The sequence below is a fragment of the Agelaius phoeniceus genome, chromosome 21 (genome assembly GCF_051311805.1).
Source record: "Agelaius phoeniceus isolate bAgePho1 chromosome 21, bAgePho1.hap1, whole genome shotgun sequence".
Classification (NCBI taxonomy): Eukaryota; Metazoa; Chordata; class Aves; order Passeriformes; family Icteridae; genus Agelaius; species Agelaius phoeniceus.
The window spans coordinates 269,667-291,244 of NC_135285.1; the positions used below are offsets into that span (position 1 = coordinate 269,667).

Genomic DNA, 21,578 nt, shown 5'->3' on the forward strand with positions numbered 1-21,578 from the left:
GCAGGAAGTTCCCCATGCCCTTGGGAGCTGGGGGAGCAGCCTTTTATTGAAAAGAGAAGGGCCATGGGGTCACAGGGTGAGGGTGATGAATGGGTCACTGCATCAGTTGCTCAGGCACCCTCATAGCAGCTCCCCGGGCACAGCAAGGCCCCCACTGCTCTTCAGGTGATGCTGGTGTTGGAACCTGAGCAACTGGCAGAGATCTTCTGCAATGAGGTGTGGTGTGCTATGCTCTGCTCAGTTTCATGTGCCTCGGGGAGTGAGGCAAACTGGGGAAACAGGGCTGCAGTTTTTCCCTGACTTCCAGCCTGCAGACTGAGCTAGACTCTTCAGTGCTCACCAAAATCCGAGTGTGTCTGTGCAGGGGCTGACACTCACACCCCAAAGGGAGCTGGGGGCAACTGCAGGCACTGCTCCTGCTGCCTCCCTGGGTAAATAGGTGAAGAAACCTGTACCTGCAGTGGTGAGCAGGAGGGTAGAGGTGACTCAAGTGTCCTTTTCTTCCAAAAATCTTCCTCCAAAGCAGCATCAGGCAGCAGTCATTATCCTGCTCCTCTTCAGCTTTTCTTGGGGAAAGGGGCTGAGACCCTTACCTGTATCCACATCCCCCCACACCTCATGAAGAAACCAACTCCTGCGACTTGACAAAGCCTTGGTGGGGAGTGGGTGACACCGATGTGCTCTGTCTTGCAGCTGAAGTACATGAAGGAGCTGGAACAGGAGAAGGATTTCCTGTTGCAGGGCCTGGAGCTTATAGAACGGGCTCGAGAGTGGTACCACCAGCACATCCAGCTCATGCAGGAGCACCAGCGGTTCCTGGGGAAGAGGAGAACCAGTGCTGTGAGTCTGGGGCTTCTTCTGCCTAAGTTTGGGTTTGGAGAACAGGGCTGGGAGGTGGCCAGACCTGGAGCTGACCCCATGGTAACCTCCAGCCTCTTCTTCCTCCCCATCCTGCAGGATTTCCCTGAAGGTGGCCAGAGCCACCTGGGGCGCCTGGTCCCTAAGCTGCAGGAGGTGAACCGTTGCCTGGGTGATCTTCTTTCCACTGCCAGCAAGGTGAGAACAGGACATCAGCAGCTTGAGGTTGTTTGTGTGATCTTAGAATTCATCCTGTCCCTCCCACGTTGGTGGCTGGGCTGACATTGGAGCTGCTGCAGTCTCCCCCAGCTCTGGGAAGGTGATGGAGGACAGCCAAGAGGACAGCACAGCTGGTCCTGAGGTGGGCTGGAGGATGCTTTGGGAGGCCTAAAGGAGATCCCTAAAAAGGTACAGCCATTGTCAAGGTGCTGAGTCAGCCAATTCAGAGCAGACTGTCCTGCTGGGCAGAAGCTGGAGGTGCAGCCCACTGCTGCCTGTCCTGCCAGGCACACTGGCAGGAATGCTTCCCCGTTCTGCCCCATTCACAGGGCTGGAGACCCTGTGATGGCCTGTGTTGCGGTTTTAATCTTCTGCTGGGCTTCTCTCAGGTGTGTGCCATAGAAACATCTCACCTTGAAAAAGGCCTGGGAAGGGCCACAGGCTTGAAGGCTCAGTGTCTCATGCCTTCATCTTCTCTACAGGCAGCAAACCCTTCCTCAGCACTGAGCAGGCTGGTCCCTGTGACATCCCCAGCCTCCACAGGCTCCCAGCAAGCCATCAACATACTGAAGGAGCAGAATCGGCTTCTCACCAAGGTCAGTGGAGGTGGGGGTGGAGGAGATGCCCTTGGGGGGGCTGAGAAAGGAAGGGGATGGGATAGGGCCAGGGAAGGAATGACAAGCAGTGTTCAGGAACAGTGTTCCTTCAGCTTGGCCAGACTTGGTCATCCCAGAGAAGGGGGTGTGGGCTGCATGTGGAGGCCCTCTGGCACACAGCTGTGCCCAGCTGTCTCCAGCTGCTTGCTGGGTGAGTCAGTGGCAGGGATAGGGCATTCCTGCCAGAGGGAAAAGACTGTGACAAATGGAGGTCACAAGAGAATGCAGAGGCTGCAGCTGGGGGCTGTCAGGGAAGGGATGGTCTGCCATCTCAGGCCAGGGCCAGTCTCACTGCTGGGGTTTTCTGTCCCAGCATGTGGCCACAAAGATGCTCTGGGGCTGGAGTCCCTCTGCTCTGGAGCCAGGCCGGGACAGCTGGGGGTGTTCACCAGGGGAAAAGAAGAGCAAGAAGAGCTCAGAGCCCCTTCCAGGGCTTAAAGGGCTTCTGTGAGAGCTGGAGAGGGACTTTGAGTAAGGGCCTGGAGGGACAGGACAAGGGGGAATGGCTTCCTACTGCCAGAGGGCAGGGTGAGATGGGATAGTGGGAAGAAATTGTTCCCTGTGAGAGTGGTGAGGCCCTGGCACAGGGTGCCTAGAGAAGCTGCCCCATCCCTGGAAGTGTTCAAGAACAGCCTTGGAGGAACTGGCTCTAGTGGAAGGTGTTTCTGCCCCTGGTTAGGGGCTGGGATGAGATGGGCTTTAATGTCCTCCTACCCAAAGCCTGTGATTCTGTGGTTCTATGAAATTTTACCAGCAACACAACCAGTTGCCAGCAGTTTCCTCCTCTAACTATCATTTTCCTCCCCTGTCTTGTGCAGGAGGTGACTGACAAGAGCGAGCGCATCACCCAGTTGGAGCAGGAGAAATCTGCCCTCATCAAGCAGCTCTTTGAGGCTCGTGCCCACAACAACCATGAGATGAGCCAGCTGGACTCCACCTTCATCTAGCACATGCCTCCCCTGCCCCATCCCCAAACTTACCTGGGGTTTCAAGGGACTCTTGCCCTAAACTCATCACACCTGCTGCTCCAGGTGTTGTGTCTCAAGGTCTGGGGCTGCTGGTGGCATCTCTGCGAGGGAGCCAGGACCCTTCTTGGGAAGCATCCCTGCCCTGCTGATGGCTTATCAGCCATGCTGCTCTCAAGCTGCTCCTTTTTTGTCTCTAAGTGGGCTGCAGGGATACTGTCCCCAGTCCTGTGACCCCTAGCAGTCAGGAGACATGGCTGCTGTCTGTGCTGCCTGTGTGGGGTGAGCTGTTGTTCCCTTGCTGACTTAGGCTGGATTTTGGATGCTCTTGGGAAAGTGATGTATCTTCAGCACTCTAGCAGCATCTCCAGACAAGCCTGGCCCTCAGAGGGTGCTGGCTCCTGCTTGTCTCACTGTTGGAAGACTAAATTGGAAATCCAAGGAGGCATGCCTGGCCCCTCTCTGCTGCCCATGTTCTGCCTGCCAGAGGCACTGTCCTGGCCCTGTAGTGCCCAAACTGGTGGTCCTCATGGCAACCACTCTGTCATGTCTGTGGCAAGGATACCATAGTTGCTGTTTACATGTCTGTAGGCTCCTACAGGAAATGAGCCATAGACCCAACCAAGACAGCTTACATCTCTGAGCTGCTGTTTTGGGCTGTTGACAAGTTGAGACAGACATCTCAGTCTTTACTTGGCTTGACCTGGCAAATACTTCCTGATGACTGCCAGGATTAGATTATTTTCATGATGACTGTGAAAGGAGAAGCAATGTTCATAGCCTGAGGATGCTCACATCAGCCTGACCTCACAGAGGGTCTTTAGAACCTGGTTTTGTATTTAACCTAGTGTGGGACAGAGCAGAGGCTGACAGGCTCTTCCCTGTGCACATCTCCACAGGGAGAAATGGCAGCTCTGCCTCACATGGTTGTGGGGGATGACATCCTGACTGTGAGCTGCGCTCCTCTGCAGGTGTCTTGAGGGGTGGTGGTCGTTCAAGATGGGTCCTATTAGATGGCACATCTCAGGACTCCTCCTGCTTCCCACCCAGCTCGGTGATGGTGCTTGAGCTGAATGACATCTGACTGTGGCTTGGTACTTGGTATCCATGGTACTTTCACTGGAGATCCCATTTAGCGCAGCCTGGCCCTCTGTATCCCCAAGGCCAGGACCTTTCTCTCTGGTGTTGTTTCATGGTCTGACTCTCCAGGCATGATTCTGTGGCACTGAGCTGAGCTGGGCAGTGCTGGTTCTGCCCTGAGCTGACACATGCAGGCCAATTCTGTTCTCACTTCTGTTCTTATCTGTCAGGACTCTGTCCCATCCAGCTGTTCTCTTTGAGACTTATCCTGAGTTAAAGCTCACTGCAAGGCATGAATCCCTGCTCTGCCCTATGCCTGCAGCTGGAGTGGGGATCAGCAGAGTACCAGGGAGATGGTGGAGGAGGAGCAGCAAGGCCATGGCTAGTCATGTCCCCTGTCTGCAGGAGTTGGTTGTTAGTTGTCCCCTAGGTATCAGTGCCTGCCATCCTTTTTGTGATGCTTCCTCTAGTGTCCAATGCCTGTTTTGTCTGAGGTTAATTAGAACTGACCCTTTTTATGAGGGTTACCTGGATTTAGGGATAATAAAGTGGGGTGACTTATTTAATTTATCTTCCTGTCTCTCCCTAAATCACCCCATCTACTGCTGCCAGCCCTGAAGTCCCTGACTGTCCTGTCTCTCAGAATGCAGGGGGAGCTGAAGCTGCAATCTGGTTAACAAAGAGCCTGGGGGTCTCTGTACCTGAACATGTTTTCATGTCCTTTCCCATCACCTCTGGGCTTCTCAGGGTCTGGGGATACCCTGTCCCCTGCTGTGGGGCAGGGTCTTAAAGCCACCTGCACCCCTTCCTCATCTATTTACTCCCCCAGAAGCTGTGCTTGAGGCTCACACTGGTCAGGCAGTGCTGGTGCAATTCACAACCTCTTACTTGTTTTTAAGTACCCTTTCTCAGAGCTGCCCCACAGTGGTGGCAACAGTGGCTGGTGCTCCGCAGTGACTCCTTCCCACAGGGTCAGCCACCGGGAACCTCAGTGGCATGGCATATGTGGCACATGTCCCTCTGCCCTGTGCTGAGATGGCAACTCACATGGGGGAACCTGAGGCTCTGCCCTGATTGGGGTACCTTCCTTTCCCAGGCTGTGGGGTGAACCCTGCATCCTGCAGAGGCTGAGCCTCCCCTGTGGGGAGCAGACCCAAGAGGGACAGCCCAGTCCACTTATTGGCAGCTGGCAAAGGAGTGTCTGCCATGGCCTCTTCCGGGTGCTGCTTAAGGCAGCCACTAGTTCCAGCTGGGGCAGGAAGAGAGTTGGTAATTGCCCTTGGTTCCCATTTCATGCCTTTGCTTGGGTGTGAAGCCCGTGAGGGCCTCCAAAGAAAAAAAGTCGCAGTTCCCTTTCCGGACTGTTTCAGGGCAGCTCTCTCTGCTGCAGGTCAGAGGGGTTGTCCCAGTCCTGGCCAGCAGCACTGGCTCCCATCCCACCTTCTGTGAGACTGTGGTAGGTTGTGGGGTAGCCTTGGGAGTGCCACAGCCCACTGGGACCAGGTTTCCCCTGGGAACTGCAGAGTTCGCCTCAAGCTGTCACTCTGGCCTGGCCACACTCTTTTTAGGTCCCTGATGGGCTTGACCCTCCCCTGTGGGTCTGGGCTGTGTCCACTTTGGCACCCTTAACAGTGGGGGCTGGCTCAGGAGCCATGAGACCTGCGTTTGTGGCCAGGTCTGTAAGTGATGTGTGTGCTGGGACATGTGTGTGAGCATGTTCCATTCTCTTCAGGCTTTTTCCTGTTGGAACTGGGTTTGCATAGATCTGTGGCACCTCCCAGGCTCGTGTCTCTGTCTCTCTGGGAGCCTCTCAGAACCCTCGGCCAGTCCTGAGTCGGCAGACACCGGGGGGGCAACCCCAACACGGCCGACAGCGGGGAGACACTCTCTGTGCCCCGAGGGTACTGAGGGCACCTGGGCTGGTCGCCTTTGCAGCAGAAGAGACACCAGAGACATCGGTAGATGATAAAGGGCCGACTCTTAACAGGGGTTAATCCAAGGTTTTATTCAGGGGCTCTGGGGAGCTCCTGCACCTTAGGGGGCCTCCTGCCGAAAGCCCTGGGAGATGTCCCAAGGTTACATTCAAAGGGAGGTGGAAACCCAAAGTAGATAACATTTTACTAACCAAGAAGTGACCCTAAGGGATGGGTACTGGGGGATGGACATTTAGGACAGCGTATGGGGCAAGGCTTGGGGGGCTGACCCTTAGCCTCTGGCTAATCACTCGAGGACCTGGACTGAAGCTTCTAGACGGAGGGGATGGGATGCTGAGTGATTGGCAGAGAGCCAGGGTGGGGGTTTGGGGATGATCTCATCCAGGGAGAGGGATTACACAGGTAAAGGGAGGGGGGTACAGTCTGGGATAAACCATTTGGGAAAAATATGGGGATACAAAACAAAATTTCTTCAAAGTATTACAAAGTATAAAAACTTTGTAATAACACTACAACATCTCTGATAACTGTTGGGTCCCATAGTGTGAAGCTGTGGTTACACTGGGAACAGCTGGAACAGGGCTTTGCTGTTCCCAGCCAGGACAGCTCCTGCCAACCTACCTCACCTCCCCACAACTCTCCATGCTGGAGGTTGTCACACACAGGTGCAACACCATTGGGTCAACATGCCTGTCCCTGGGCATTTATGGTGGGTGCCAGGGTGACATTGCATGGGGGGTCCCCACTGCCAGAGCCTGGAGCTACTGTCTGAGCAGAGTGAGCCCTCTCCTGAGCTCAGTCTGGAGGTATACCTGGCCCCTGGGCTGCCCAGGGATACAGGATGTCATCCTCTGTGTCCTCAGCTGTGCAGTTTGGGAAGGATCCAGTCACCCAGGTTTATCTATTCATACTTTCTCTCCTCTCCTGCCCAGCTACATGCCCTTTACATCTCCTCTGAGCCTGGGCTCCATGCCCAGCTGCCCCTTCAGACAAGGCCTGCTGTCCCAGCGCAGCAATTATCCTACATGTCAGCAGGAGCAGACGCATCTTGGGCCCCTGACCTGAACATTCTTTTTTGCTTTTCTTCCCTGCCATATGCTCAGCACTGCTGGGGCAGTCTCTGCTGCCCTGGCCCTGCAGCCGTCCTGCTCTGCACCTCCTGGCCTTGCTGTTGTCAGTGCAACTCACTGGGAAGCAAACTGAGGATGCAATGACTGGAAGAAGACCCTGGGTCCTGGGGATGGTTCTCATTGGGATGGGGAGCTGGGCCATGCAGGGCTGACCGGACTAAGGAGGTGCCTGTTGCATCTCAGACCTGTAAGCAGGTGCTGATCATCCCTGTGATCCCTCAGTTAGAGTGTTCTCCCATCCCAGACCATGCCTGTGCTGTGCTGCTGCAGCCCTTCCTGTATCCTGGGCTCTTGCTTGTATCCCAGGTTCCAGAATGCCAACTCTATTCTCCTCTTGGCATAACCTCTTGGTATAAACTGCCTACTGTTTTAGGAGCATCACCTGGTGCTACCCAGTGCTCCCTGTTCCCCCTCCCTGCCTGTGGCTGACACTTGCAGCACTGTGAGCAAATGCCACTCCCAGTTGGAATGGAGAGGGTCTGTCCTCCCCACTGCAGGGTATGGAGGAGGCTGAGCCTTTGCTCACTAGCATGGTTCATTTCTGGGGGGGTTCATTTCCCATCCTGAGGGGATCAAGCACAGCATCCAGGCTCTGCTTCAGTGTCCCATCATATCTCTGCCAGAGCCAATGACTCACTGTGGCTGTGATCCCAGCCTGGCGTGGGTGTTCACCTCTGCTTGCGCAGCCACCCCGCTCTGTTCCAAGGTACAACTGATTGAAGGCAGATACTGCCTCCAGGAGACCCATGTGATGGGGAAGAGTGAGGCTCCCAGAATCCCTGCTTTGCTCTGCAGCTGTGTACCACAGGGACCGTGACTTAAACTCCCCCAGATTACACAAGGAGGCAGCAGCACATGGCAGATACCCAAACCTGGAAAAGCAGCTGTCAGGGAGCAGAGCAGAGGCTGAGGTCTTGGCCAACACCCTGGAAGACCACATGTGTGGGTTCCCTTAGACCCAAAGTGTCCCTTTGTGGGACACCTGTGTGGCAGTGGGTGCAGACAGTGGGTAGAGGTGACCCCATCCTCCTGCTGTGCCATTGGGACACCTCTGGTTGCTCCTCCTGGATCATGCTCTGGGTGGGAACAGGCAATTGGAGGGACAGAGCCTGCGCTAGGTCTGGGCTGCAGTCACATCCCAGGGAGGCATCAAAACCCACTCATGTAAAAAGACCCCTTGCCCTTCCTCAGCTGTAGATGAGGGCTGGGCACATGAACCATTGAATCAGAGAATAAGAATACCAGATGATTTTGAGTTGGGAGGGATGTTTAAAGACCTTTTTGTTCCACACCTTCCCATGGGCAGGGATACCTTCCACTATCCCAGGTAGCTCCAAGACCTGTCCAGGCTGGCCTTGAACAATACCAGCGTGGGGCAGCCACAACTGCTCTGGGCAACTTGTGCCAGGGCCTCACCACCGTAAGAGAGAAGAATTTCTTCCTAATACACTAACCCTTGAGGCCATTCACCCTTGTGCTGTGACTCCAGGGGTTTGTCCGAAGCCCCTGTCCTGCTCTCTTGGGGTCTCCTTAGGCACTAGAAGAGGCTCTAAGGTCTCCCTGGAGCCTTCTCTTCTCCTGAGATTGAGAAAGCCTAACTTATGCAACCTCTCCTCAGGAGAAATGCTTCATCCCTTTCAATCATCTTTGTGGCTCTCCTCCATGGACCAGCATGACACCAAAGCAGAAAGCCTGGACTATTCCATAGGCACAAACAGCCCAGCATTTCACTCCCCTGTCTTGCTGCTGTCTGGCCTCCTGGACATGGGGCAGGGGAGACATGACTCCCACTTTGCCCTGTGGCTGGATCCAGGCGACAGCACTGGGAGTAGCAAGTCCTTTTGCTATGGAGTGTCACCTGGGCATGTGCCCTCCTTTTACCCCCAAAGCTTCCCTGTTTTGGGTCTAAGAAAGCCCAGAAATGAGTCATGGACAACCATCCTCAGGTAGGTCCAGGCAGGCAGGTTTGGTTGATTTTGGCTGCTGAAAACAATTCCTGTGCATGAAGGATATCTGTGAGTGTCTACAAACCCAAGAAGACAGTAGACATGTCCTCTGGCCCTTTTCCTTGGGGGTAAAAAAAATTCCTATTTTTATTATCTAAATTATGACATCTTCCTGTCAAGAACCTGAGGGCAGGCAGGGCCACCTGCACTGCTAGCGAGCAAAGGCATCCTGCAGCTGCCATGGGCAAAGGTCACAACCACATCCATGTTTTTATGCCCACAGATGGGTCCCGCAGGGCAGAGTGACACAGCGATGACAGCCCAGTGCAAGCAGGATGTCCTAGCCCCGGGTCCCCCAGGTATGGCCTCTTTGCTGAAAATCACTGTTCCCCGGTGTTGCTGCTCAAACTGGGAAAGAAACAGTCTTTTGTCCTATCGTTAAATCAAGAAACCCAAAAGACATTGCCTTGGCCCCTAAGGTTTTATTTAGCCCTAGATGAAAGTGCTTTGCACTGAGTTCGGTGCAGGTGTTTTAAACACTTCCCTTTTTTCTTTCTAGAAGCATGAGTTCTGCTGCGCAGAAAGCATATGGTTCTTTGGGATCCTTCCAAAATCTCCATTAGCTCTTCAAATCTTCCAAGACCTTCATTAGTCCTCAGGCTGAACCACTTTTTGGGCAAGGCCTTGTCCCACAGATGGATCAATCATCTCACTGTGCTGGGCTGGGAGCCACCCCAGACTCTGAGTCCAGTGTCCCATCCTATGTAACGGTTGTGCCCTGGCCAGTTTGGATAGGCCTCAGCTGGTTCAACCAGGAAGTTAATAACCAAATAATCTAACAATTCTATCATTAAATATTTAGTATTGATGGCTTAGGAAGGAAATAATTTGGGTTTGTGAGAGACATTATGGTGCTGGTGCTCCTGCACCAATGCCAACGCCTTCTCACTGTTGGCTGGTGAGTGCCTGTAGCTACTTCTCCATGCCAGGCTTTTCCCATTGGGTTAGAGGGACCCAGCACCCCAGCAGCATCCCTGGCACCCCTGCACCCATGACAGCTGGAGGCATGTGGCTGATTCTGGGGAGGTTAGCAGGAGCAGCTTTACCCCTGCAGTGTCTCACACTCTGCACTGCCTGGACATCTTCACTTGTCAGCTCCTGTTTTACTTCTCTATCCCAAATCCTAAGGGGGTTTTCCAAACCCAGCTATTTTTCATATTTTCCTTGGATAAGTAGACTGTTGCATTGCTGCCAAGTCCCAAAAAGTCATAAATCTCCTTCGCCTTCCTAAAATCAAGGAATTAGGAGGGAAAAACACACACACACACACACACACACACACACACACACACACACACACAAAACCCAAACAAATAAACAAAAAAACCCAGCTTTTTTAAGTAATACTTTTAGGAGAGGATGTTTATTTCTCTCCAGGGTCTTCAGCCTTCTTTGCTCCCTTTGCTCAGTTTCTCGTGCAGCACCTGCCTCCAGAGGGAGCCCAGAATTACGAAACTAAAGGGGCTATGAAAAAGTTAAGTATTGCAAAACTTAATTGGGTTGTTGGTGCTGTGAGCCTTGGAGCAGCTCATCCCACAGGGTCCAACACCCCCAGAAATGACCCAATTGCTTTGCATCCCGCAGGACAGCTGTGCCTCGGGGGTCTGAGGAGGGGCAGAGCTCCCAGTGTGACTGCACCGTGTCCTGGGAACAATGGGAGCTGGAGCCCCTCTCCAGTTCCTGTAGTATTCCATGGATTTCTGCCATTTTAGTGGAGGCCTGAGCTGCTTTTCCTCCTCCTGCCTCTCAGTGGGATTGGCAGCTCTCTCTGTTCATAGGATGCTGGTGTGCTAGCCTCAGGATGGGATGTGGGTGTGCAGAGCAGGATCCCTTCTTCAAGGTCCCCAGCCCCCTGGGCCCCTTCTGCCCTCTTGCTGCTGGCTGGAGGCACCAGGGTGATGCCTTCAGGGCCAGGGAACTTTTGCCCATCCTTTCAGCTGCCAGACCAGCTGCAGGGTTGAAAAATGGCTGGTGTGTGCCAGTATCAGGCTGTGACAGCCACCTTGGCTGACCACTGCCACAGCTCAACAGCTGCTGGGTGCTCCAGCACTGCCTGTGAGCATGCTAATGACTCCCTCCAATGACAGATGGATGGGGGAACACTGCCACAACACCGCTGCACCAGTATGCATGGTAGTGCTTAGGAGATGCTCAGCAATTCAGGCACTGCTAGAGAAATCCACTGCCCCAGGCACATATAAGGGCATGAGCAGAGCAGCACAGCTGTGGCTCTAGATGCACATGCTGTGCCAGGCTGTCCTGTGGACATGCACATGGCATCTGTGCACACACTGTGACTGTCGTCATGCCATGTACATGCTTATTCTGTATCTGTGCCCACATCATGCTTATGGGTTGCACTGTCCATGGTCACATGTATTCATGCTCACACTGTGGCTTTGCTTGCACTGTGGCTCTGCTCTCACCACACCAAACTGTTCCCTCTGATTCCTGGCTCTCCAGCAAGGCAAAGATGAAAGAGGCCTTCTATGGGCAACCAACCAACTGCTGGGGCTCGATGTCCTCCCCTCCAATGCCCCCAGACACCCTGGACACATGAGCATTGTTGGTGCTGCACAGTGAACCCCCCAGACAAGGCTGGGGGAGGCACCTCATACTGCAGCAGCCTGGAAAAAACAGGCTGGGGATAAAATTAGCTGGAGTTTTTATTACAGGGATTTTATTTTTTAAAGCAATGGAAAGTACATCACTGGTGTGAAAAACCCCGAAGGTCTGGGCCAGCCTGTGGGATAGTAGTATGCTTAGTAGTATGCCTCTGCTCTGTGGTGGATAGCCTGTTCACCCCAGGAGGGATGTGAGGTGGGAGCTGGCTGTAGGAACAATTAGCATGGCAGCAAAGACCATGAGGGGACTGATCCTACCCCCTAGAATGCACCAGGGTGGTGCAGTGGCACATGGGGCAGCAGGGACAGCTGGGCCCTGCCAGGAGGTATCACATGGCCATAGGACTCCTGGGAAACTGTTGGGAAGGACCCTTCCTGTCTAAGCAGTACTGGTCCCTCCAGCCAGAGAAGATACAACCGGGGGTCTGCAAACTCAGGACAGTCCTGCAGAGATTGGAGAGGGATGGAGCCACCAGCTCTTCCAGTGAAGGTAGAAGCCAGATCCAACCCATCCTGAAGCAGGCAGCTCCCAGTGCTGGGGTGCAGCAGCTCCCTGATAAGGGATGGTCCTTCTGGAGGTTTGCCTGCACTGCAATCGAAGGATTTTGACAAGTACAGAGAGGAAGAATCTACTGAAGAGTGAAAATCAGAAAATCATGGCTGGCTCAGGTAACCCCCAAGCTGAAGACAGATGGAGACAGGGAGAGGGCTCAAAGAAAGTATCCCATATGCTTGCTGATACCTTCCTCATTCATGGACACCACTGGGTGGCAGGAGGGCATGGTGGGAATATCACATCTGTGTTACTGCTGGCTGCTTCCAGGCTTATCTCGGAGAGCAATGTGTGCCAGCCAGGAATGTGGCTGCCAGGAATGTGGTTGGCACTGGCTCCAGCTGGATTCTGACTTTTTTTTTAAGCAAGTGGAACTTGAGCCTGTAAAGATATCACCTGAAAGCTTAAAGCTACTGCTAGGAGCCTAAGCAAGTGCCTGGTCCCCTGGTGAGCAGTCCAGTGATTGTCAGGAGACCTGAGTTATTCCAAATACTGGAAACATTTGTCCTCGTGCAGCAACCCACTGCTGAGCCACAGAACCAGGTGTCTATCCTCTCCCTGCCTCTCAGGAGTGATGGTCCTGGCAGATTACTGAGAGGAGCCTGAGCAGCACCTGCAGCCTGGCACAGGGCTCAAGCACTCCATGCCTTGGGCTGGAAGTGGCTGGGATGTGGCAGCTTCCTGGCAGCTCTTCTTGACCCTGGGTTAGGGAAGTCCTGCTTTGACTGTGTACCCCTCCAAACCACAGAAGAACTGACATTGCTGATGTTGGGGCTCACTTCCAAAGAGAGATGTGTTGGAAATGGAAGCTGAATCCTTTAGCAAGATGCATAAAGTCTTCCTGCATGACAAGGTGAGGGTAGGAGACAGTGGCAGTCAAGCAGGCTCCCAGCACCAGTTTGGTGCTCAAACCAGCCCTCAGAGGCTGAGCAGGCTTGTGCCATGGGAAGGCAGAGATGTGGGATCTACCACAGGCTGCAGGTCGGTATCTGCTCCACCATGGACCTCCATAGGTTTCAGGAGCACAGCTGTCTCTTCATGGTCATCCCCATGGGCTGCAGGTAGTCTCTGTTCTGACACCTGGAGCACCTCCTCCCCTCCCTCTCCACTGAACTAGGATCTGCAGGACTGTGCAGTGGTTTTTACTCTTTCTTAAAAACATTATCCCAGAGGACCCCCCCCATTCACTGCTGGCAGGCTCAGCTTTGGGTGGTAGTGGGTCCAACACAGGGACAGCTTCTGGTGCTGTCTCACTAAGGCACTCTACAGACCCCCACTGCCCAAACCTTGCCAATGCAGTCCCAAGGACACAATGGCCCTCTGGCAGGATGGGGACCAGGCTAGAGCAGAAGGGGGATGCACTGGAAGCGGGATGTGGATGCCCATCCACAGCAGCCTCTGCCCAGCTCTTGTCTGGTTGATACACACCAGGCAGGAGCATGTCTGTCCTGACAGAAGCTTCACACACCTAGGTTGATGTTAGCTCCCCTGAGGACACACCAACCTGGGCAGCTGCTCCAGCACCTGGTGCAAGGGAGTTTGAGATCTGAACCTCACCATTTCACACTCATGCACAGTTTCTCTTCTGAGGGTTTAACTTCAACCCTGCCCAGGGACTTTGAGCAGAAAGAAATTACTCCAGTAAAGAAAGCTTTTCCCCATAACAGGGTAGTGTTTCCTTGCAGCACCTGTCATTAACCCATGAAACCATGATTGTTCTTCCACCTCACATAAAACTAAAATCCACGTGAAACTGGAAAATTTGCACTCAGTAGTTTCATCCAAGTCACCTGTTGTAAACCTAAGAGCAGGAGGTGGGACAAGCATCCTTTCCACGCTCACCCTAGGCATGGCCCTATCCCTGCAGGCACAGAGGTCACTGCCAGTTTCCTTCAAATGAACCTGAGTAGGTTTTTCTTTTCCATTTGTCCTGGGAGCAAAGCACAAATGTATCTTAAAAGGGCAGGGCCATGGCCTTGAGTGAAGCATTAGCAGCCCCGAAGGCCTGAGATCATCCCAGAGATGAACATCCCTGAATAGAGAACAACACAGCTGTTCTCTATTTCCTTTCCCCTCCTGGTGACTCAATCATCTCTGCAATCTACTTCAGCCTCAGAGATGAGTTTAACTGGTGCCACCCCAGATGAGGGTCCTGATTGCTCTCTTGTCCTGCAGCAGAGAACATTTTTCATGGGACCTTTTCTTAAAAATATTTTGCAGATCAGAACCATAGAATCATTTGAGTTGCAAGGTACCTTAAAGTCCATCTTGTTCCACCCCTGGCCATGGGCAGGGACACCTTCCTCTGTCCCAGGTAGTTCCAAGACCTGTCCAACCTGGCCTTGGACACTTGCAGGAGGGGGCAGACACAGCTGCTCTGGGCACCCTTTGCCAGGGCCTCACCACCCTAACAGGGGAAGGATTTCTTCCCAATATCCCATCTAACCACTGAGGCTATTCCCCCTTGTCACTTCCAGGCCCTTATCCCAAGTCCCTCTCCAGCTCTCCTGGGAGCCCCTTTAGGCCCTGCAAGGGGCACTGAGATCTCCATGGAGCCTTCTCTTCTCCAGGTGAACACCCCCAGTTGTCCCAGTCTGGCTTCAGAGCAGAGGGGCTCCAGCCCTCAGAGCAGCTCCGTGGCCTCCTCTGGACCAGTGTTAGTGAAGGAGGGAGCTGGACTCCAGAATGGACTGGAACCCTGCCCAGCACTGTGATGCTGTGCCAGGGGGGCTGTGGAGCTGTCCCAGACTTGCTTCGTGCTGAAGCAACATTCTTCATGTTTCCAGAAGTTTGCACAAAGCCAGCTGACCTGCCTGAAGTGGCCTTAAGAGACCCAAAGACATGTGTCTGTTTTGGGACAGGAATACGTAACTGCAGACCTGGGGTATGTCTGAGGGTGTCCCTCTGCAGCAGGAGAGATCCCTATGCATCCTTGGGAGCATCCAGCTGCCCATCAGTCACATTGGTTGGTAGTATGTGGAGGAGTGAAGCTCCCCAGGGCTTTTTAAGATCTCCACAACTCATGATTTTCTCACATTCAAGGTGGTGGCATCCCACAATCAGCTCAGAAGCTTGAGTTTCTCCTGAAAGACAAATAAAAGTCCAGTTCTGCAGATATGTCCAAAACCTGAAAAGTATAACTGTGAAAATCTCTGCCAGTTATAAATGTTAGAGGTTTTTCATTGTCAGGATTTTGGATAATCTGATTTCCATCTTTGAGTTCTGAGTTATTTGAGAAAAAGCTCTTAAGATAGCTGGGGCCCCTGGGGTGCACCAGGAATTCAGGAGGAGAGTTCATACAAAAGGCTCAGGGTTGGGCAATGGTGGTGAAGCAGGAGGGTTAAATCTGGGAAAAAATGGGATTAATAAATTGATTAAAGCTGAATAATTTCCTGGCCAGGGTGTGATTTAGCTCAGCAGTAAAAGGTGATTTTGCTGCAGCTGTACAAAGCTCATCCCTGTTTCTGGGCAGCCCTGTAGAGCCTCAGTTTTGCTGGAAAGAGAAAAGTCTGGCTGCTGGAGGGCTTGCCAGGAGGTGGATGCTAAGGGATTGTCTCCGGGAAAGCAAGGTCCCAGTAGTGTTTGCCCAAAGTGGGAGCTCTGAGCAGCTGGGAGGATCTTCTTCCATTTGCCCAGATGTCAGCAGATTTGGGTGGGGATCCTGCAGGGTCTGGGCATCAGGAACAGGGAGGGATGCTGCCAGGAAGCACCCAGGGCTGACAGGCAATATGGGAGAGGGAGGGATCCCTTGGCTGAGCCTTTGCAAAGGGTCACAGCACCCGCTCTCCTGCCCTTATGCTGCAGCAGGTCCATTGCTGCCAGCCCTGAAACAGGACTCCTGCAGCCAGTCAGGAGCATTCCAGGCTGCTTTTGGCACCTCACACTGCCCTCCCTGCCATAGTGGTGGGAAATGAATCTGTGCTCTGTGTGCCACTGTCTGCCCATGCCATCGACTGCCTATGCCATCATTCGCTTGAGTGTGCCACCACCTGCCCTGCCTATGCATCATGCTGGCATTGCTCTGCTGGACACAAGGGGTTTGTTCCAGTACCAGGAGCAGTGACAGCCGAAGGCAGGAATAACAACAGCCTGTGACATCCTCACTGCTCCCTTCAGAAGGGCTCCTCTGCCCCCACCAACAACTGGGAGTCCTGGGAGGCCTTGGGAGCATGTGAGCACTGACTTCCCGAGGGCAGTAGGAGCTGAGAGCTGGAGCCCCTGGGCAGTGCATTTGGTTTTTGGCTCTGTCACCAGGGTGGCACCTGGAAGTCCTTGTCCAGGAACAAAAGATGCTCTTCCAGTCTGGGTCCAGCATGGGTGGCTTCAAGTCGTCTCCTGACCTCCAGCAGTCAGCTGGCTGAGGCTGCACACCGGAATCCCAATAGGGAGGGAAGGATCTGGCTGTCCAGTTGGTGGGGAGAGGGTGGGAAAATGTTATTTGGATTAAGGTTGGGAAGACAGTGCACATTGTGTCAGCCGTGGCTGGAGCCCTCAACTCTAGAAAAGGAAATCTCAGGCTCTCCTGAGATTTCTTGCTGCATTTTGGGACGTGTAAAGGATTGGAAAAGAGCCTGCTGGCTGGAGGGGTGTCCTTCGGGCTGTGTACCATTGCATGGAGGCAGTGACCATCTGTCACAAGAAAAATCCATTATCAGGGCCACAAATTTAACTTTAGCATTGTTAAGACAGTCACTGTATTGACAAAGGACTGCTCCAGGCTTGTGGGGAGATCTGAGCCAGTGTGCTGGGGCTGCTCTCGTGGCTCCTGATGGAAAACAATGGGAAAAGAGACAGGCAAAAACAAGGAGTCCAGACAAGACAGACAGTTTCTGTGATGCAGAGCTTTCCCCATAAGGACTGTCGGGCAGGGAGGAGAGGGAATGCTGCAGGACAGCTTTTCTTGGTGTTCCCCACCTCATGGCAGGGGGGCACACCAGGAATCCCCAGATGTACTGGGAGCCTGTTTTTTATTGAAGTCCTGCCAAAGAAGAGAAGAGACCTTTCCATTCCCACAGGCTGAGTTTCCAGTATGAGGTCTTGGATCAAACAAGCATAGTTTGATGCCAAAGATTTGCAGGAGCCCTAGGACAGGACGGGACAACTTCTCCCGCTGCAATGCTGTGCTGCAGTATGGAGGGACAGAATGTTGCCACTGGCAAATCAAGCCCTCCATGGGATACTGGTCTTCAAGCCAACTGTCAGCATCAGAGGGAAGAAAGATGATTTTACTCAGTGCAAAATGGAACCCCTTCCTGTATCCTTTCCCAGAGCTCAAGAAAGGGGTGCTGGAGCAGTGTCAGCTGGTTGGCTTGGGACTTGCTGCTGGAGAGCTGCAGCTACAGTATAGCAGTAGGAAGGTGGCTTATGCCCTAACAGAGATGCTCCTCCCTCCTGAACTTGCTGCTATGGCACAGTGCGAGAGCGGGAGATGCTCAGAGCCCTCCTAAAATGTTTGCTTTTCCCTAACAACTCTAGGGATTTGAGGGAACCTCTGGGCAGAGAATTTCTCCATGCATCAGCAATGGGAAAAGAGCAAATTCAGTGCACAGAAGAGCTGATGCAGAGATGCCTATACAAACCACATCTTTTCAGGTTACTTGAATTCTCCTTGCAGATCAGTACAATAGCTGAGCATGGAGTAATAGGTTCTGTTTGGAACTTCAAGGGACACAAATCTTTCATATAGCCAGGTTAAATGTAGATAACTGGGGAATAAGAAACCACTTCATTTCAGAAAGGATCTGGGTTTTGGCGGACAGTGGACAATAGTGCTTGTACCCACCTCAGGAAGAGAAGACACTCCCACGTGGCCTACCTCCCCATGCCCTGCTGCCTGTCATCTTGTCACTTACGGACCATTGCAAGAATCCCAAGGCCGTGTTCACTTCAGGCTTCTGGGTGATGAGTAGCAGGGTTAGCAGAAGAGCCTCTCAGCTGCCCCCAACAGCACCCTGTTCAGTCAGAGCCCCCTGATGCTTTGGTGGGGCTCAATGGGCACAGCCTGGGTGTCTCAACCTCCCCCAGGGAGTTCATTCTTGCTGTGGGTCTCCATGGGTCTGTGGTGATGGCCATGGGCTGCTTCAGTGAGTCTGTTGCCCTGAAAGCCAGGCAAGGTCTCAGTCTCTGCATGGCCCAGCTGCTCACCGTGGCCATTACCTGGTGTGCTGTAGCAGGCTCAGGGCCTGCAAGGCCTCCCTGGCAGTCAGTTGCCTAAGACAGGAAATACCTAGTCATGATGACCGGACCTAAGAAACCTCTCTTCCACCCTCAGACCCTTGTTATCTCTGTAAAACGATGGGTCACTTTTGCCTTGACCCTTACTATTGGACTGTTTCCCAAAACTCCTATGTCCTATATAAACCCCTGTTTCTGCCCAGTTCGGCAGAAGAGCTGTCACTGGGACTCTTCACAGAAGATACCAATAAAGACACCTCTGTAGAACCTCATACAGCCTTCTCCTCTCTCTCCCTGCGTCTGCCAAAGGCACTTAGCAAGCAAAGAGCTGAAATCACTAAAGAGCTGCGAATCACCGAAGAGCTGATCTCTTAAGAGCTGATCTCTTAAAATCACTTAAGAGCTGGGCTTGCTAAGATTGCCGGCTAGGAGCTTGCATGAGGGGCCTGGACAGGTTGTGCTTAGCTGGACTTTGCTGTCTGGGACACCCATGGCAGCCGGGGTCGGGGAGACCCCAAAAACCCCAGAGCCGCATTAATGCTTGTGGGGATGAGCTGAGATTGTTCAAAACATGGTTTCTCACTCGGAATTGGAGCCTGTGGGTAGTGTTTGCCAGTTTAAGAAAAGTGACAAGCAGTTCCCTGCTTTATTCCAAGTAGAAGATTATTTTCCCCTCCATCCTGCCAGCTCTGTCCCCACCCGACCACCATCCACTCCTTCACACTGAGGATGGGGATCAGCCCCTTGCCACAAGGCTGCCCAGGAGGATCTGCATGTGGTGGTCCCTTCCTTTATGTCACATGCTTTGCTCGTGTTCAGTCAACCTGTCCCACCAGGCTTAGGGACAGGTGAGCCTGCAGTGGCTGCATGGAGCCAACAGGATGTGACCATGACCCTGGGCCTCCATGTGCCAAGGACACCTCTGCCCTGCCACAGCATAGGGGACAGATGTTCTGCTGGCAGGTGTCCTGTCCTGTGCCAGCATCCACAGGCTCATGTCACAAGCTTGGGGAGAGAGCTCGTCAGTTGTCGTGCCAGGGCTGTGGGAACATGGCTGTCAGCCTGAGGGGCTGCCCTGTGCCTCAATACTTCCTGACCCTCTGTCCTGGCAGGAGAGAGCTCTGGGCAAAACAACCAGGAGAAACCAATGGGGCTTTTCTGTAAAAGCTACTTACTTCCTGGCTGGTTCAATGCCAGGACAACAGGGATCTCTGCCCATGGACCCCCTCAGGGCTTGCATCACACAGACACTGTCCTGGAAAACAGGAGACAAAAAAGGGTTTAGAAAGTGAGGCAAGAATAGAGATTTGTACTTGGGTTTGATTTTCCTTCCAGGCAAAGATCCTTGCCAGGAGGGGGATTATAGCCTTGGATACACCAAGATCCTTCCAGACCTTCAATGTCTCTAAGAGGACAAGATCTGGGCTTGGAGCCGAGGGTGGAATACATCAGTGGGCTCCCACTCACAGGGTGCAGAAGCAGGAGCTGCACTCAGTCAGGAGCTCACTCCTGTCTGAGGGAGGTTGTTGCATTCCCTTATTTTTTTACTCTGCCAGTGTAAACATTGATTGGATTTTCAACTTCACTGGCTGCAGACTCAAAAACACCCCAAAATGCCTCATATGTGTATGCTGCGGCCTTAGTGTGGGCATCCCCAGAAATTCCTGACAGATCCTTGCTTCCATTCCAGTCCTGTCTGACTCCAACTTCATGCAGGTGGAGATGTGGGTAAATGCACCCTGAGCAAAAGCATCTTTCTGGGTCCAGGTTCACACATCTATGCTGGAATGTAGGACAGACCCAACAGCAGGACAGGCAGCTGGAAGGTTTCCTGATACCCCACACAGTGTTATGATTCCTCCATGCAAGGCAACAGGATACTGGGAAGTCAGCCCCAGCAGCTGGGGAAGCCTGGATGTCCAAGTCCTTTGGTTGATGCAGGACTCACCTTGCCTGGAGGGTCCCTGAGGAAGAGGCACCTCTGGGCTTGCACAGTGGTCTGCATTGGCCTGCACTTGCTGAAAAATACACCTGATGCCTCAGCTGAGTCCCAGGGTACATCAGTCCGGGTCCTGACTGGAGTCAGAGAGTCCTGGGAGCAGCTTCCCACTCCTTTCTCTGGCTGTGCCTCTAGTGCAGCTCCCAGGCAGAGCTGAGATTGGGAATGGGAGTGGAGTTGGGATCTAGATTGAGAACAGGGCTGGGGGATTCCTCCCATGGACCACAGCCTGTGGACCTGTGAGCAGCCTCAGCCCAACCTGAGACCAAAGGAGCAAGTCCCTGCCCTTATTCCTTGGTCTGTGCTTCAGAGGCAGATGGGGGCTGTGCTCCTTCTGGAAGCACCTTTGCAGCCTCATGCTGTCCCAAATGTCCTGGCTGCTACAGGCTTCCCTCCAGCCAGCCCGTCTCTGTCCTTGATGGCTCCTGGTCTGAGTGCCTGTCCTAGGGTGACTTTATGATGCTTGTATCCTCAGCTATCTGTTCTGTTAATGCTGGATATTATATTCTCTGCCTTCAAGTCTGGTTCTGAGAGCAAAGGTGGGGAGAAGAAGAAGCACGGAGTTTGTTATCAGAGGCTGCACTCACTCTTCTAAAAGCAACACTGCTCCTACATTCCGTGCTGCACTGTGTTGTCCAGGCACTGACGGAGCAGAACAGAGTGCTCCTTTGCTTTTCAGTTGGTTTAGCTGGCTGAGGCAGAGTTTTCCCTGGACTGTCTCTTTTTCTTTCCCTTTTCTTGGAACTGTTCAAACCTGCTGCAGACTGGGAGCTGGGGAGCACTGAGAGCTTGCATTTTGTGGCCTATGGGGGCCTACTCTGGGCAGCAGCCTTTCCCAGTGCCGGAGGGATTGATAACAGAGCAAGCATCCACAGGAGAGACTTTCTGAATTTGTCGTCTCTTCAGAGGGGCAATTGAGTTTTGTCGTCTGGTATTGTTCATTTTTTGTGTTGGGGAGTGCTTTGCCTGTTAAATAAACAGGTTCTTTCCACTTCTCTCTGAGGAAATTTTTCCCAAATGGGTTAGGGGGTGGGGCCGTATGGGTTTGTTTTCTGGGGGAACCCCTTTTGGAGGTTTTCTCCCAAATTTGCCCTAAACCAGGACAGTGCCTCTGCAGAGGAGCCCCACTGGCTTCCAGTGCTCCCTCAGGAGCAAGTCAGGACCCCTGGGGCTTCTGCCAGGGCTGAGACCAACGTGGTGCTGGAGCAGCTCTGGAGTATGTTGTGGGATTGTTTGTGCATTGCTCAGGACTGGCCTGCACTGGACCAATCCCAAAACTGTTGAATGTTTCTGGATTGAATGGCCCCCTGCACTTGCTGAGGAGCTCGCAGATGGGAGCAGAGAACCCCGCCCCTAACCCCTCCCTTTGGACCGCAGCCT

At 53.2% G+C, this 21,578-nt stretch overlaps 2 protein-coding genes across 2 annotated transcripts in view; one reads left to right on the plus strand and one right to left on the minus strand.

The window, feature by feature from the left end:
• SAPCD2 (suppressor APC domain containing 2) overlaps positions 1-4,348 on the plus strand; it is an 11,854-nt gene extending 7,506 nt beyond the window's left edge. The window contains exons 3-6 of the mRNA XM_054646617.2: positions 694-840; positions 958-1,056; positions 1,560-1,673; positions 2,552-4,348. Coding sequence (XP_054502592.2) covers positions 694-840; positions 958-1,056; positions 1,560-1,673; positions 2,552-2,680 — 489 coding nt within the window. The 3' untranslated portion in view covers positions 2,681-4,348. The remainder of the gene's footprint in view (positions 1-693; positions 841-957; positions 1,057-1,559; positions 1,674-2,551) is intronic.
• TMEM141 (transmembrane protein 141) overlaps positions 1-21,578 on the minus strand; it is a 39,819-nt gene continuing 18,241 nt past the window's right edge. Inside the window, exon 5 of the mRNA XM_077189217.1 lies at positions 1-21,578. This exon is cut by the window's right edge and continues 7,037 nt beyond it. The gene's annotated coding sequence lies outside the window, so the exon portion shown is untranslated.